Below are 15,401 nucleotides of genomic sequence, written 5' to 3'. Positions count from 1 at the left end.
TTTTTATTGAAACGCGTGAAAGATCAATATTTGCCAAGTCAAACTTACAACTTAACAGATTAAAAATCGTAGATTTTTAGCTACGTGTATCGCTGAAACACTTTTTTTAAGTAGAACTGTTACGTCTTGTCAACCTTAGTCAGTAAAATTTTATATTTTTTTTGTTATTATTTGTATTTTTGAACAAATCATAAATGATCAATATGCGGTTGAAATCATTCATGATCTTAAGCGGAACAGTGACAGTGTTCACGACATTAATTTTATTGATATACTCAGATTTTATTAATTTATCTAGAATTGAACCAAAGTTCGAATTCATGACGGACAGACAGTTAGAAAACTATTTCAGGAAACATCCTAAATTAATCGAAGATTTTTTCAATCACAAATGGGTAAGTAATAATTAAAACTATCAACATTAATATTTATAATATCTATTAAGACCTAATAAGAAATATGGGTTCAAAATTGCATTTTTCTCTCTAAAAAAAGGCTGAGCCGTGTTAGATGGAGACTGACCTAACCAGAAGGTACTCCATATCTATGTTAAAATGCTTTAGTGTCATATAGTATTACACTAAAAACATATTTATTTCCTAAAAACAACACGAGCATCCTGCTTAGAAAGGTAGAAGAGATAGGTATAAAAAATAAAAATACAATATCGACCGTGTATAGGTCACCCACAATACACCCACAATTCTGTAAATGTTTTAAATAAATTGCATAGACCTTTTATATGTATATTCAATTCAATAGATATTTGCAGTTCAAATCCTACTGCTATAATGTAAATAAGACCTACGCTATTGGTTTAAAACACATTTGTAATATGTAGTGAAAGCGAGTTTTCCAGAATTGTAAATGAATGTATTTGAACTAAGCTGGGTCGATACGCGTGTATAATCTATATATTTGTGATTGTAAAACTTATTTGATTAAATAAAAAACATTAAATGAATATAAAAGATAAGCAGATATTTAAATTTATTTCAACAGAGCAACATTTACAAGTCCTGTAAATACCTAGACTTCCATATTCCATTCTCAAAAATGTTTTCCCTCTCTGTTGAAATAAATTTTAATATGAATAACTTCCCAGTGAGGAAATCATTTGGACAACATTTGGACATACTAAAACATTGTTGGATAAACAGATAATTTAATTTTAAAATACTAATATTGCAACATGTCTCTGCATTTTTCTTTCTTCATATTTTGATTAAAATTGCGTATATTTCGTTCGTTCATACACACTTATAATAACACTATTTTTACTTTACCCGTGCGCTATATAACTAAGATGTCGTTGTGTTATTTTTTTATTTTTATACAAGGTAAATTATTTAACCTTCCTTAACTTTAAATGGAAAACACAAATTAATATAGGATGTTATAAAAATATTACAAACTCAGTAAAAGTGGTGCAAAGATTAATTATTTAAGTGATTGAAAAAAAACATCAGCATTCCCAACACAACAAAGATAATATAAAAACAAAACTTAACATGAAACTTTTCACTTAGATACCAAAATAATATTGAAATGCCAAAATTGAACATGAAAAATGTTGAAAATAATTACATACATCAAGGAATTAAATTATTCAACAACTTGCCTCACCAACTAAAAATTATCAAGGACCACACTAAGCATTCTAGCTGATGTTAAAAATATTTATTTATCAACCACCGTAATTTTTTATTTTTAGACCAATATTTACATACCATTTTTTTATATACTGTTTTTAACAATATTTTATGTGAATGTATATTCTTTTGGTTAGCGACTCGAAGCATTATTTTACTTATCAGTCTCATCACTATATTATATTATGCGGTTTGGCGAAAGAAACATGCGTTGTCATTGTTTCGAGAAAAACTAATTTTTAGTCTTAAAAGCGTTTTAAACATTATCGGTGAATGAAATGCTTATCTTCTTTTTGCATATTTGTGATTAATGAACATTTTTAATGATTCCAAATAAATAGTCGTTAAAATGATCAGCAAATAAAAGTATTATGCAGATTAATATAAAAATAAACCATATTGTAGGAGGAAGAAACGTACAAGTATGCTTTATACGCGGAAGAAACTTTCAAAATTAATGCAATTTTAAACTAAGTGACATTCCAAAAAAAATATTTTGGGTTAGTTTTTGTCAAGTGCCTAGAAAATATGAACGATATTAATAGCAGAATTTATATTTGGTAAAGTTATTATTTTGCCCTTCAGCTGAGTCACAGATAATGTGTAACTCACGAACAGAATTACAGTAATATGCATTTTTCAACACGAACTGATCAGCGCATGGCTACGCTTGTTTCTTAAAATTATGCGCGAACTTCGAATCTTTCTTTTCCATATCATACTGCTCGCATTTCTTCAGCTTTGCCCAAAATTTTAAATACGTTTTGCCAATGATTGGGTGTATATTACGATATTTTGATAAGGACACACTGGTGCAAACAATAAATATACAACTTCTCACATTTAACACATTTACTGTAAATACCTACAACTTTTCACATTTAACTCAAATCTGTAAAAATCATGACTCCGCATGTTTCTTCCGCCCACCCTTCATATATATTTTTAAATGCCATATTATATAACATGTTAGGGGGGGGGGGGGGGTTGGAAAATGTAGTGCCTTGGTTCATTTTTAAACCAAAAAGTGGGCCGTATCGAAAAGATATTTGATTATATTTTAGGGGAATATTATTTTTCAAAGCTTTTTTGATGTGAAACACCGCCATGTTATTGAATTTAAGTCGTTTTTTAGTACATGAATGTAAAATTTCTCCTGTATCCTTATTAAAATCATGATCTGAATTTATGAGATGATTGGCAAACTCTGAAGTGGTTATATACTAATATAACCACTTCAGAGACTACTAACATTATTTAAAATGTTTGACCGTAAAATTAATGCTTTAAACACAAATAATATTTTATAACAATATTGTCAGTTTATCTTATCTTAACTTGTCTCCTATATTATAAATATTAACTTATGAACTAACACTTTATTCTTTCTTTTTTATTGAAGGAAGATAATTCAGACTCTTTGTCCCTCCTAGACGAATACGAAGAATTTTCTTCGGAAGAAAGTTCTATAGATATGATTTTACGACCACCTTCGAGGAGATACTACTCTCCGGATTCCCGCTACTCCTCATCTTCTTCATCCGAAGAATCATACGGTCACTCTGGGTCATCATCCCAAGAGGAATCTGGATCATTTGGAACCCAAAAATACTTCAATGAAAGAAGTGTAAGAGAATGAACTCATTTTTCATACCTACTGTTCAATGCATTTCATAAGGACAATATGATGGAGATTAATTATTTTAATTTGTTTAAATTTAAATTTTTGTTGAAATTTTGGAAAAAAAGCAGATTTATATAGTTTCTTTTTTAAATAAAAAGCATGCACTTTTCTTATTAATTTTCTCAATTTTATTGTCAAAAAAATTGTGTTTTAAATATTAGCACTTATTTTTTATTTTTTGATATAAATATCGTATTCTTCCAGTAGCCTTTATTTAAATTTGAAATAAAATGTATACTCACACACAGGCCATGCCTTTGTAGGATTTTTTTTTGTATTTTTAACCTATTATAAAATGTAGAGAAAAATTTATAATAAAAAAAATAAAATAAAATAACATGGATCAAACATGAAAATGGCACGCTTGGGCATAAAGTTCTAAGGCGTTTTAATCAAATAAAGAAAATTAAAATACAATTTGTATTAAAGATTGTGAATAAAAATAATTAATAAATCATTAGTTCGATAACGGTGTGTAATTACAATGCAATTTGGATGGACAAAACAGTTGACTATCATAATTTAACATATTATTTTATTTAAAAAAAGAAAAATATTTATTTTTGGAATTATACTTTATATTATTGTAAAACTATATATTATATATAATATTGTAATTGATGTGAGTGATACACTTAAAAACAAAATAATACATTTGACTCTCCGGAACGTGCCCATGGGCTAGTGCAGAGGAATATATTTTTTTGAATGTGTATTTATGTATTTTTATGTTGGATTACTGAAATGAATAAAAATATCGAAATAATACGCGGCTCTTCTTTCGTTTGTCGCTATTAAGATTCTTCGATTTTCTCGGCTGTTCATATTATTTAAAATATCCAGATTTATAAAAAAAGAATAACTCGCTAAGCCTCCGTCTTAGAGATTTGTCAACAAGCGGGAAAGAGGACATGCAAGGCAGTTATGAAAAAAATACCACAATACCCAGACCAATTGAGAAAATCTCTCTAGGGTTTTTTTCTTTTAACTGGCGGGAATCCAACCCGCGACGCCAGTTTCACAGTTAGCTACGCCAAGGGGCCTGTCCCAAAATACTTCTATAATATATAGTCTTGTAAAAAAAAAAAATTACACAAAATTTATTGTGATGTTTATTTTCCTATCATGACAGCACCGAAAGCAAACATCAGATCATGTTGCTTTCAAACTTTTATATGGAAATATAAACCTTGTAGAAGTTTCTATAACTTATCCAAAATACAAAGTGCATTTATTAGCAATAAATCTTGTAGTGTATTTCAATTTCATCACCATCATATGTAATTCCCTTTCCGCATCGAATATTTAGTGCTTAGGGATACATATCGGATCACGTATTTTGATCATATTTGTTATAATATGAAGGTAAAGTACTCATGTTCCAGGCGTGTTCTATGTGCGAAATGTTTCGACTCGATGATAAAAATTCTGAATAAGAAAATTGAAAGGAGATAAGTCTGCGTCAGCGTTTTTTTTTTAAATAAATATTTGCCTTCTTATGATTTAGGTACGCAAATATTTGAATTTTGGGGGCCATTTTCAACGAGTTGTAAATAACTCACTATTATAAAATGGGAACGTGGAAGAGCGGAGTGCGAACCTTGGACCTCTGATCCGTGAGACCGTGACACAAGCCACGGGACCACAATCCGATTGTATAGTGGTTACACATTCGCCTACCATTTTTGAGGTCCTGGGTTCGATTTCTGGCAGGGTGGATGTGAATATTGATTTTAAAAGTTTTTGAACTACAATATTTCTTTGTTTCTGCACTGGCACCTGAAGCGTGATCGAACTTCACTCCATTTAGTTTACTGATGCAGTACACTTAAACTAATACACGGTCACTGGTGTGGTCCAGAAATGATGCTGGGCTGGTCATAAACCCCCAGAGTCTAGAAGAACTAGAAAAGTCCTGAAATAGCTACCCAGAACAAGCAGAAGAAGTGTAGGCAGGCCTCAGAGAAGGTGGTCTGATGACATAACACAGGTTGCAGAAAGTGGATTGGATACCATTCGCTCAGGACAGGGAGACGTGGAGATCTAAAGGGGAGGTCTATGTTCACCACTGAACACGAGAGGGATGATGATGATAACCCTATGCAACGCTAGATGCGGAAAGGGGGATGATAAAAAAACGTTACAAGGAAAAAGGGTTAGATTTTGGTTTCCACGAAAATTGACAGTGAATTTATTATTTACATTTTTGCATTTGTTTTCAGCAATTCGGTCTTTCCGGACTCGGAGAATATCTATTTTTGAATAATCCTCTGCCAGAAAGAAGAAACAAGACATATAAAATACTAATGTGGATGTTCGGAGAATACATGGAAGAACGCCATTTATATTATTTCCACGAACAAAGGTAGGTTTTTAGGATGTGGTCTGATAAAGCTACTGTAAACATGCTGTAAAAATTAAATATTTAAAAGCAAAATAATATTCTTAAAAAAACATAATCTAAAAATTACGGAAAAAGGGGTTTGAACTTTGCACTGATCTATTTTGTAATTTAAACATTTTTTTTAACGATCATTGAATTCATAATTTAACCTAGAATTTAAGAAAAATACGACAATTTTTTTATTATTAAAATGCATGTATTTAAATACCAAAATTTATAGATTTTTCTTTAATAACTTTCCTGTTTAATTTATTACCATCAAATCACTGGATTTATTAAAACTCAAATACTTTGTCTTTATATAAGTATCAGTGTTGAGTTCCTTAGTTATTACCAAATTTTACAAAGAGTACCCAATCTGCTGGTCGACTATTTCAGTTACATCAAACTTTTAAGTATATTTTTTTAACAGAACTACCCCAGAAAACGGTTGTTTTTATCTAACATTAATTTACTTTTTTTTAATGCCATGATTTTAAAAGAATGGCTTTTTAAGATGTCAAAACTGCATTTTTTTATATATTTTTTTTATCAAGTGTATTATTTTATCAGTCCTCTACCTCTGTTACAACATCTATCACCTCGATGCATTACTGGTAATTATTTAGGCACGACCCTTTTGCTGAGTGCTCCGTCCAGAACTGCCTTTTGACGTACGAGGACAGTGACCTGGAGGATGCTGACGCTGTGCTGGTGCTCCTCCACCGTCTCCAGGGAGTGGAGAGTCTCCCTAACTCCACCAGGCCCGCCCACCAGCGCTGGGTGTTCATCACGGACGAGAGTCCTCACAACACCTTCAACCTCGGGCAGGGGGACTGGCCTGATTTGACTGGGATTTTCAACTGGTCCATGACATATAGGTATTTTATTTTAATTAATATTTGTTTATATTTAAGGCGTGTTAAATCAAAGACTTCACTCTCCACGGTTTTTGGTTTTTAGATTAACACGATAAATGTTTTTTAAGTATTTTTTTCAGACTGCGAGGATAATTTATTATTTTAGTTAATAATTCTACTCTGTGTGTATGCTTAATTTCTATCAATCGGCAAATTATTGCTTTATTTGATATTTATTTTGTTGCTTTGTTTTTTTGTTTTTGTATGAGAATAGAAACTAAATATACTGAATCAAAAATGTATGAGATACTGCTATTTATAGTCGGAACTCTTATTTATACCTCGATAAAGGAGCACGCATGGCTCCGAAACCGGTTTGTAGTTAAATAAATAACAAGTGGTTAAAAAAATGGTTTTTTATTTGATTTTTATTATAAAGAATAATGCATAACCACAAAATTAGTGCTTCGAATTTTACGAGGGTTGTGTAAAAAATAAGGTTCTCAATTTTTTTAAAGGTTTAAGGCATTTTTTATTTGAACTGAAAAATACATCATTGGAAAGCTTAATTTCTTAACTATTTTTCGACATAATCACCAGATTTTTCAACGCATTTTTGTTGACGACTAATCCACTTTTGGAATCCAGCTTCAAATAAGTCCGCCGCCAGTCAGTGGAGGAATTTGGTGACCGCTTCCTGCACTCTTTCATCAGTCTCGAAACGTTGTCCAACCAAGTGTTGTGGCGATTTTGGATGGCTTTTCTAAGTTTTTCAAGGTCTCGCAATAATTTTCCGAATTTATTGTGGTCCCTCGCGTCATAAACTCAACAAGCAGGACGGTCACCTTCCGTCAAAATTAAGCTTTCCAATTATGTATTTTTCTGTTCAAATAAAAAATGCCTTAAACCTGAAAAAAATTTAAGAACCTTATTTTTTACACAACCCTCGTATAAAATGTTAATACTTAAAATATTTATTAATGCATAGAACATCTATATTTTCAATTTATTAATGTATTTTATTTTAACTTGATTTAAAAACCAGCTTATTTTATTGGCACATTGTTAAATATTTACACTCCTATAGTCTCCGCGTCTGTTAAGATCTACATTTTGTATCATAATTATGTTTTCTTTGTTATAGGGCCGAGTCTGATGTCCCCGTTCCATACGGTCGGACCGTTCCCCTCGAATACCCCATAGAACTGGAAGATTCGTTGGACTTTGATGCTAAGTTTTCTCTTCTGGTGCCCAATGCGGAGAAGAAAAGACGAGACGTCCTGGTGGCTGTCATGATGTCCAACTGCGGCAGTAGTAACGCCAGGGAAGAATATATCCGACAGTTACAGAGATACATCCATGTGGACTTTTATGGCGAGTGTGGAGACGAACTCAAAGATATGTGAGTAACTGACGATTCAAATTTCTCGAATTTTTCTCAGCCGTTCAATTCGAGTTTTAGTGATAACATACGGCATTTAAAGGCAAAAATGTGGTATATTGAGGATTGTTTTTTTTTTAAACATTCGCTCCACATATCGTTTTGGTTAAAAAAAAAAATAAAGCTAGTATTAAGACGCATCGATTTCCGGAAAAAAATCTTATCAACTTGATATAAAATACTTGATAGTAGCTATTTGTTGGTCCATGTTAAACATATGATTGAATGGATTGAATGGATTGAATGGATTTAATGGATTTAATGGATTTAACGGATTTAACCTCAAGGAATAAATAAATAAAATAATTTAAGTTACTTACAGTTTTTGGTATATTACACACGAAAATACAAAGATTACACAAATAATCTTTTAGAGTGAATTTGAATACTGGTGAAGACAGAGAAGGGCGAGTGACGTGTTACGCGCCCTTATATAGGTCCCTTGGGCACTGCGGCCATAGACAACAACACATCCTCGTCTCTCACTCTCTGGTCCCCACACTAAGAACCAGCTTTAAAATATGTTTTTTATAAGCAATATTTTATCGTGTAACCCTTTTTTTATTAATTTATATTGGGTGCCGAAGAAACAAAAAAGAACATCATAAACTCGCAATTAGAAAATTATAAACAAACAGTCGACAATTATATAATAACATAAAAAATATACGGTTTAACCCTTTCGCTCCTGGCCAACACGTTTGTGTGGGAACAGACAAAAATTAATATTGCCTTCCATATTCTGTTAGATCCTGGCCACAACGACTGTTCATGTTACTGGCCACTTAGAACATGACATATTTTTTATATGATAGCTCCAGTATCTGAAGTGGAGAGATGGTCCAAAAAAAGGAGAGTAAAGAAAATTTTGAATAATAAAAAGGAAAAGGGTTAAAGACAGACCAGCGAAGTTTCCAAATAAAAATCATATTTAAATTTATTTCAACAGAGGGGGAAAAATTTTTGAGAAGGGAATATGGAAGTCTAGGCATTTACAGGGCTTATGACCTGTCATTGGCTGGTTTAAGTGGCCACTTTACACACTGTGTAACATTCACCATTCTGCCCAAGTTTGAACATCCACATTTCCTCAACTCTTCCATCTGTTGACTTTTGTGAAGTAAAAGAGCTGAAACCTTTATCACGTGGGTGAGATTCATTCGGCTGAACCAAATCCTTCACAAAAGTCAACAGATGGAAGAGTTGAGGAAATGTGGATGTTCAAACTTGGGCAGAATGGTGAATGTTACACAGTGTGTAAAGTGGCCACTTAAACCAGCCAATGACAGGTCATAAGCCCTGTAAATGCCTAGACTTCCATATTCCCTTCTCAAAAATTTTTCCCCCTCTGTTGAAATAAATTTAAATATGAACAACTCCCTAGGGAGGAAATCCAGCCAGTCTGCAAGCATTTGGACATAATCAAACATTGTTAAAAATCATATTTATTAAATTGTGATACAACAAAAGGGTGTGTTTGCTTGTATTTGTGTTTAGTTGTAAGGTGTAATTTTTTAAAACAAAGATTGTTTACGCGATCTGACGCGAATAACAAAAAACCCTCTCTTGAAAAATTATCTCGTATTAAGCAAATGTCGTGTTTTGAAATAACTGTCCTCAATTTGAGGCAAATGGGGACGATCACCGGGAAAAAGTTTGAAGTAAAATGTACTCCATTTTGATTAAAGTTTACGACATTTATGTTTTGTTTTCAAAATACGTTTACTTATTAGCAAATTGTTACGAAACGAAATTCTTGAATTTTTGAAGGTGGAAGTTATCGCTATTTAACGGGTAAAAATAAACATCAGTTGTTGTATACGTAATATTTAAAAAAAATATCTACCTGAAGAGGACTCATGTTTTATTTATAAGCTAAAACTCCTCCAAGAAGTTATTTTTAAACTGATTTAATTGCCAATTTTATCTACAAAGTAATATTAAGTTTTTTGTATCAAAAGCAGAATATGCATACATTTTTTTCTTCTCTACATATTCAATTATAGGTTACCGACGAAGATACTTTAAATGTTCAGGCAAATATACCAATTTTTGTGCACAAATATCAATTTTTCTTTATAGATAGTCGAAGAAAACTCTGATAACTTCCCATTGTAATCGGGGCCCAGGTATCACTTGTAGCCTAGTTTTGAGGTGAATAGAGGCAAATATTGAGCATGCCTGGGCAAACTTTTCGAATGATGGGCCGCATTAGGAATTAAAAATATAAAAAATAAGTGATTCTTTGAAAACCAACAATTTAATGAGGAGAATGGAACTGGAATCTGTCAAAATTTATTAAAATTTCAGATATTTTTTTATTTATATTAATATATTTTTTTACACTTTAAGCATTTTATTTTTACAATAACTAAAATCCCACCAAGCCATTTTCTGTTTCTATGTTAATTTTGTTGTAAGTGGGAGATACGTTGTTAATTATTTTTATTATTAATTTATTTAGTTATATCTTTTAACGTAGTCCGAATTCCCCCCCCCCCCCCAGTCACTATTAGTTCATTGTTTACCTCTTCGTTCTGATTCTCAAGGCACTCTCTTAGTACCCATCCACAATTCCTCTTTCTTCTCTAACTCATATACTGTCCATGCGGCTCGACTGTGGAATCATCTCCCATCCACCATCAAAGATGTTACTACATTATCTCTGTTTAAATCACGTCTGAAGAAACATCTCCTTTCTCTTCCTTAATCTCTCCTCCTTTCCTTTTTCCTCTTTCCTCTTTTTTTCTTTTTCCCATTGAGCAATAGTTTTGATTTAAGGTAATTTATAAACCAATAGGTTTATTTCTATTTTTATATATATCTTTAGCTTTTTTTCTATTGAATATGTTCTGTAACTTGAAGTATAAAAACAAAACTTTTGTTTTATTGGTTGGTTGGAAGAAATTGCCATTTGGCAATAAGCCCGCCAATGCACAAATAACATTATGTACAAAAGGTTAAATAAAAAAATAAAAAAATTATAAGTCAATGAATTCTACCATATTATTTTTAATGTTTAAAAAGCAGAAAAAATGGTTCTTTTCAGAAACACGACTATAGCTCGCGGGCCGCACAAACATACTAATAGGACCGCAGTTTGCCCAGTCCTACTGTAAAAGATGCACAAAAGTTGACTTCTGATAGCGAAGCCTGCAGTGTGATTCTGAACAATCTTTAGGGAGTAGAGAAAGCGTTGCAAACACGTAATTAGTATGTAAATCACGTAAATCGCTGGACCCCAGGAAATAAAATACATATATATAGTCTATGAACAGGATTTTTTTTTTGTTGTTACAGGTGTCCAGGATCTTACGGTGACGATTGCCCGCTACTGGACGAGTATCTCTTCTACCTGGCCTTCGAGAATTCCAACTGCGACCAGTACATTACAGAAAAGGCTTTCCACCACGCGTACAGCAAAGGCGCTGTTCCCATTATCATGGGCGCCAGCAGCGAGAACACCGCAATCCTTCTGCCTCCGAACTCTTACCTCCACACCGCGCACTTCGAGAAGCCCAAGGACTTGGCCAATACCCTGAAGTTCATAAACTCCACATTCGAGGACAATTATTTACAGATGCACGAGTGGAGAAAATATATGGAAGTCGTTAATGAACATGGATATTTTAATGCTCCTTCTCGCCACTATTGCAGACTTTGTGAGGCCCTGAACTATAATGACGAGGAGTCAAAAATTTATGGATATCAAGATTTGGAGCAATTCTTGGAACCAGCAACTAATTGTTACGATTTATAGGATAATTTACACAAGTATTATTATTTAAAAAATTTAAAATCTGCGTTTGAGGCTGTTTTGATATTTATTCATTTTTATTTATAAATCTCTTTCAAAAGTACATATTACACTAATTTTCTTTTTAAAATTTTAAAATTTTATATACGCAGTTTCAATTTCTCATTATTTTTATTTTTATAACCATGTTTTTTATATAAAACTGCTATGTTGTAATATTTATGTATGAGATTTCAAATTTCTTTTTTTTGTTTACATTACATTGAAGTTACAATATTTTGAGATTGCCTAAATGTTTGTAGACAAAAGACTAGATTCCACCTCCCAGAGAGTTATTAAGATTAACAAACTATTTCTCTAGGGGGTGAATTCCAGTCTTTTGTCTACAAAAATTTAGAAAATCTCAAAATATTGCAATAAAACCAAGTTGTCCAAAAAGTTTTAAAATTTAAAAATTGTTTTCAGGCGTTGCCTAGTATGTGAAATACTTCGATCAAATGAATCTCTTCACAACAATAAAGGGTTCATCTCTTTGATTTCACTAAAATCAACAGATGGAAGAATTGATGAAATATGAATGTTCGAACTTAGGCGAAATGGTGAATGTTACACAGTGTGTAAAGTGGCCACCTTAACTAGCCTACGATATGTCATAAGCCCTGTAAATGACTAGATTTCCATTTTTCCTTCTCTAAAATGTTTTCCATCTCTGTTGTAATTTGTTAATTTATATTGAAGTGTTTATTTTCCATTAAATACGTATTTTTTTTAAGTTAAAGGTACTGCGTGCCGTTTATGTTGATAAATAATTAAATAATAAATTTCATAAAATACTAACGTATTCTAAACTCCATGGAATCAAAAGCCCCGCGTTAAGTTGGAATACAACATAAGTATAAGCATACATATTATTTAAAAACATAAAAATTAAAATTAAAACATAAATATCTATTTCATATCACCATTTGGACAACACGCAGCACCATATGTGCACTAATTACGTCTTTAAAGTGCGTAAAAAGTTTCATAATTATAAGACAATATCTGTCTTCGGGTTGATTTTTAAAAATATTTTGAAAGACCTATTATTTATCTCTGCACAGGTATGTCACGTGATTAAAATTTTCGATTTATAGATTAAAGCAGTACTTACAGGTAAGTTTAAAAGTAAGTTATGTTTTTTTTTTATGATTACAAAATCATCACACAGTTACATACGAAAACTTTACTGCTACTTTATAACTAACTAAAGGACCCGACAGACGTTGTCCTGACCGAACGTTGGCTTGCCTGCTATTTATTACCTTGGAAAAAGACATTTTATTGATAAGTAGGTACCTAGGCACTTGTTTGTGATTAAATTCCAAAACTAAAAATTGTTAATATTCAAATAATATTGAATTTGAATAGGTACTGTGGTACTTGTTTATGGTTGAATTCCAAAACATAAAATAAATATTTTTTCAAATATGGCATTCTTTTTGCAAACGCCAAACTCCGGTCTTCTCACCAACAGAGGGGTGTACTTATATGGGAATACGATTTAAATGAATGTTTTGAATTTAATATTATAGTAGAAATTATTAGAAAATTAAGGAAAGAATCTGATTGAGATCCACAAAAAACAAATGTTGTTTGTAAACATTCAAAAACAAACTTTTTTATTTACAAAAAAACAACATCTTTCCATTTTGTTGCAAATGCATTCTCTTCGAATGCAACCCTGGTAGATCAATGAATAAAACATTTATGCTCCTAACTTTTTTTTTTACATATTCGATAGAAGATTTTAATATCTACGCACACGCACAACGCAAAGATCTATATTTATCTAAAAACCGTACGTAAATCGGTTCAGCCGTTTAGGGGGAGTACGGTGACATCACAAGTACAGAGGAATTATATATATAAAGAAGATTACAGTACAGCCAGTTGCGAGAAAAAAATCCAACAAAAATAAATTTCCTCAATTGGTCTAGTTGATTCATAACTTATTTCCATATCCTTTCTTTCCTAATTGCTAACAAGCCTCTAAAATAGAGGTTTAGCGGATTATTCCAAAAAAATTAACAAAATAAATTAAAAAAACAGTTTTTTTTTAAATTATTATGAAGTTATTTACACCTGTGTTTCTATCGTTTTTTTGTTCGCTGATCAGTTAAGATATACTCTTAGGTCCTTACTTATAAATGGGGTATAAAGTTAAGCTTGAGAATAGTGGTAGAATAATGATGGTATAGTAAAAAGTATTACTTATAAACCTCGCATAAAGTTAAACTCGATTTAAATCTGGGATAGCGACCATAGAAACTTATACCTGCACATTATGTGGTATAACGCTGGAATAAGCACGCGATCTGTCAAAAGTCATATTTTTCGGTAATCAAAATGGATAGTTTATCATTTTCTTTTTTAATTTGAAACAATTTCGAAGACCTGCGACATTCTCAATGCGATTCAAGTGATTTTTAATTGTTTGTTTAAATAATATCTGAAATTTTATGTTTTTAATAAGTAAAGCCCTTAAGCTAGGGTTTCCTAGGACAGCGGTGCCCGTATCTTTACGGCCGTAGTGAACGGTGATGCGGTGGACAGCCGTCGTAACGGTGACTAGAGAGTTGTTTCCTAGGAAAACGGTGTTGATAACACCGTTTAAAAATAAAACCACTCTCTAGCAACCTCTACGACGGCTGTCCACCGCATCACCGTTCACTACGGCCGTAAAGATACGGGCACCGCTGTCCTAGGAAACCCTAGCTTTACACGGGTAGTTTGCTAGTAACTCTCTTCTATTTTGTCCAAACAAAGTGGCATTTTGGTAATGTTTATAGTAAAGGACTATATTAAGCCCACAAAGCTATGAAAATAAAGATAGTTAAAACTGCACAGGCCTCCTCAGAACAGGTTTCTCTAGTGGGGGACTCTCAAATTATTTTTGTAAATAAAATATTTTATAAAGTAAATAAAAAACAATTCAATGAAAACTAGAAACCGGGTTAGATTAAAAAAAAAAATATCAAAGCCAATCCGAAGATAGAAGATGACTCTACATATTTTTTTTTTTGCACACGTAGTTTTGACAAAACGTGCCAAATGTGGCACCTTTTTTTTCTAAAAGAATAGCGAAATCCTAACAAAAATCAGTGCAAATATCGCGAGCAGTTTTGGCAGATTTATTACCTCGATTGAACGCGAACAGAAGAAGGTGTCAAAATGCTTATTTTGGTCTACGTTACATTCCGTTTTGAAGGCTTGTAATCAAATAAAATGATATATGTAACTAAAAGCAAAACAATATCTTATAGAGAAAAAAAAAAAAAATTCTTTGCATTTTGTTCTAATTTTTGTGCTCATTTATAAATTTGAAGAAAAACGGACACAACTTATGTTAACACCTGATATAATAATTTGTCCGTTTCGTGGTCATGGTCAGCGCGTTTGCTTACCACGCAAGAGGTCTCGGGGTCGAGAACGGCGTGGTTGACATTATCTTTATTCAAAGGGTATTTTTACACTAGAATATTTCATAGTCCCTGGCTGACATAGGACTTGAAGTAGACTGATTATGTACTAACAAAAATGCTTAAAATACGCTGCAGTTAATCTTCCAATGCAATGCCCTAT

At 32.1% G+C, this 15,401-nt stretch overlaps 1 protein-coding gene across 1 annotated transcript; it reads left to right on the top strand.

Annotated features, from left to right (window-relative positions):
- The first annotated feature begins 94 nt into the window (after positions 1 to 94).
- LOC148284454 (inactive fucosyltransferase B-like) lies at positions 95 to 11,880 on the top strand. The gene is made up of 6 exons (XM_088239750.1): positions 95 to 395; positions 3,055 to 3,279; positions 5,559 to 5,701; positions 6,349 to 6,600; positions 7,724 to 7,981; positions 11,321 to 11,880. The coding sequence occupies exons 1-6, from the start codon at positions 195 to 197 to the stop codon at positions 11,778 to 11,780; spliced, it is 1,539 nt and encodes a 512-aa protein (XP_088095876.1). The 5' UTR covers positions 95 to 194; the 3' UTR covers positions 11,781 to 11,880.
- Positions 11,881 to 15,401: the final 3,521 nt, after the last annotated feature.

Source organism: Micrasema longulum, unplaced genomic scaffold, assembly GCF_059751315.1.
Source record: "Micrasema longulum isolate JH-2025_06_02 unplaced genomic scaffold, ASM5975131v1 h1tg000117l, whole genome shotgun sequence".
NCBI classification, from domain to species: Eukaryota; Metazoa; Arthropoda; class Insecta; order Trichoptera; family Brachycentridae; genus Micrasema; species Micrasema longulum.
The sequence above is the reverse complement of the archived record's forward strand: the minus strand, read 5'-3'. Positions and strand labels throughout refer to the sequence as shown.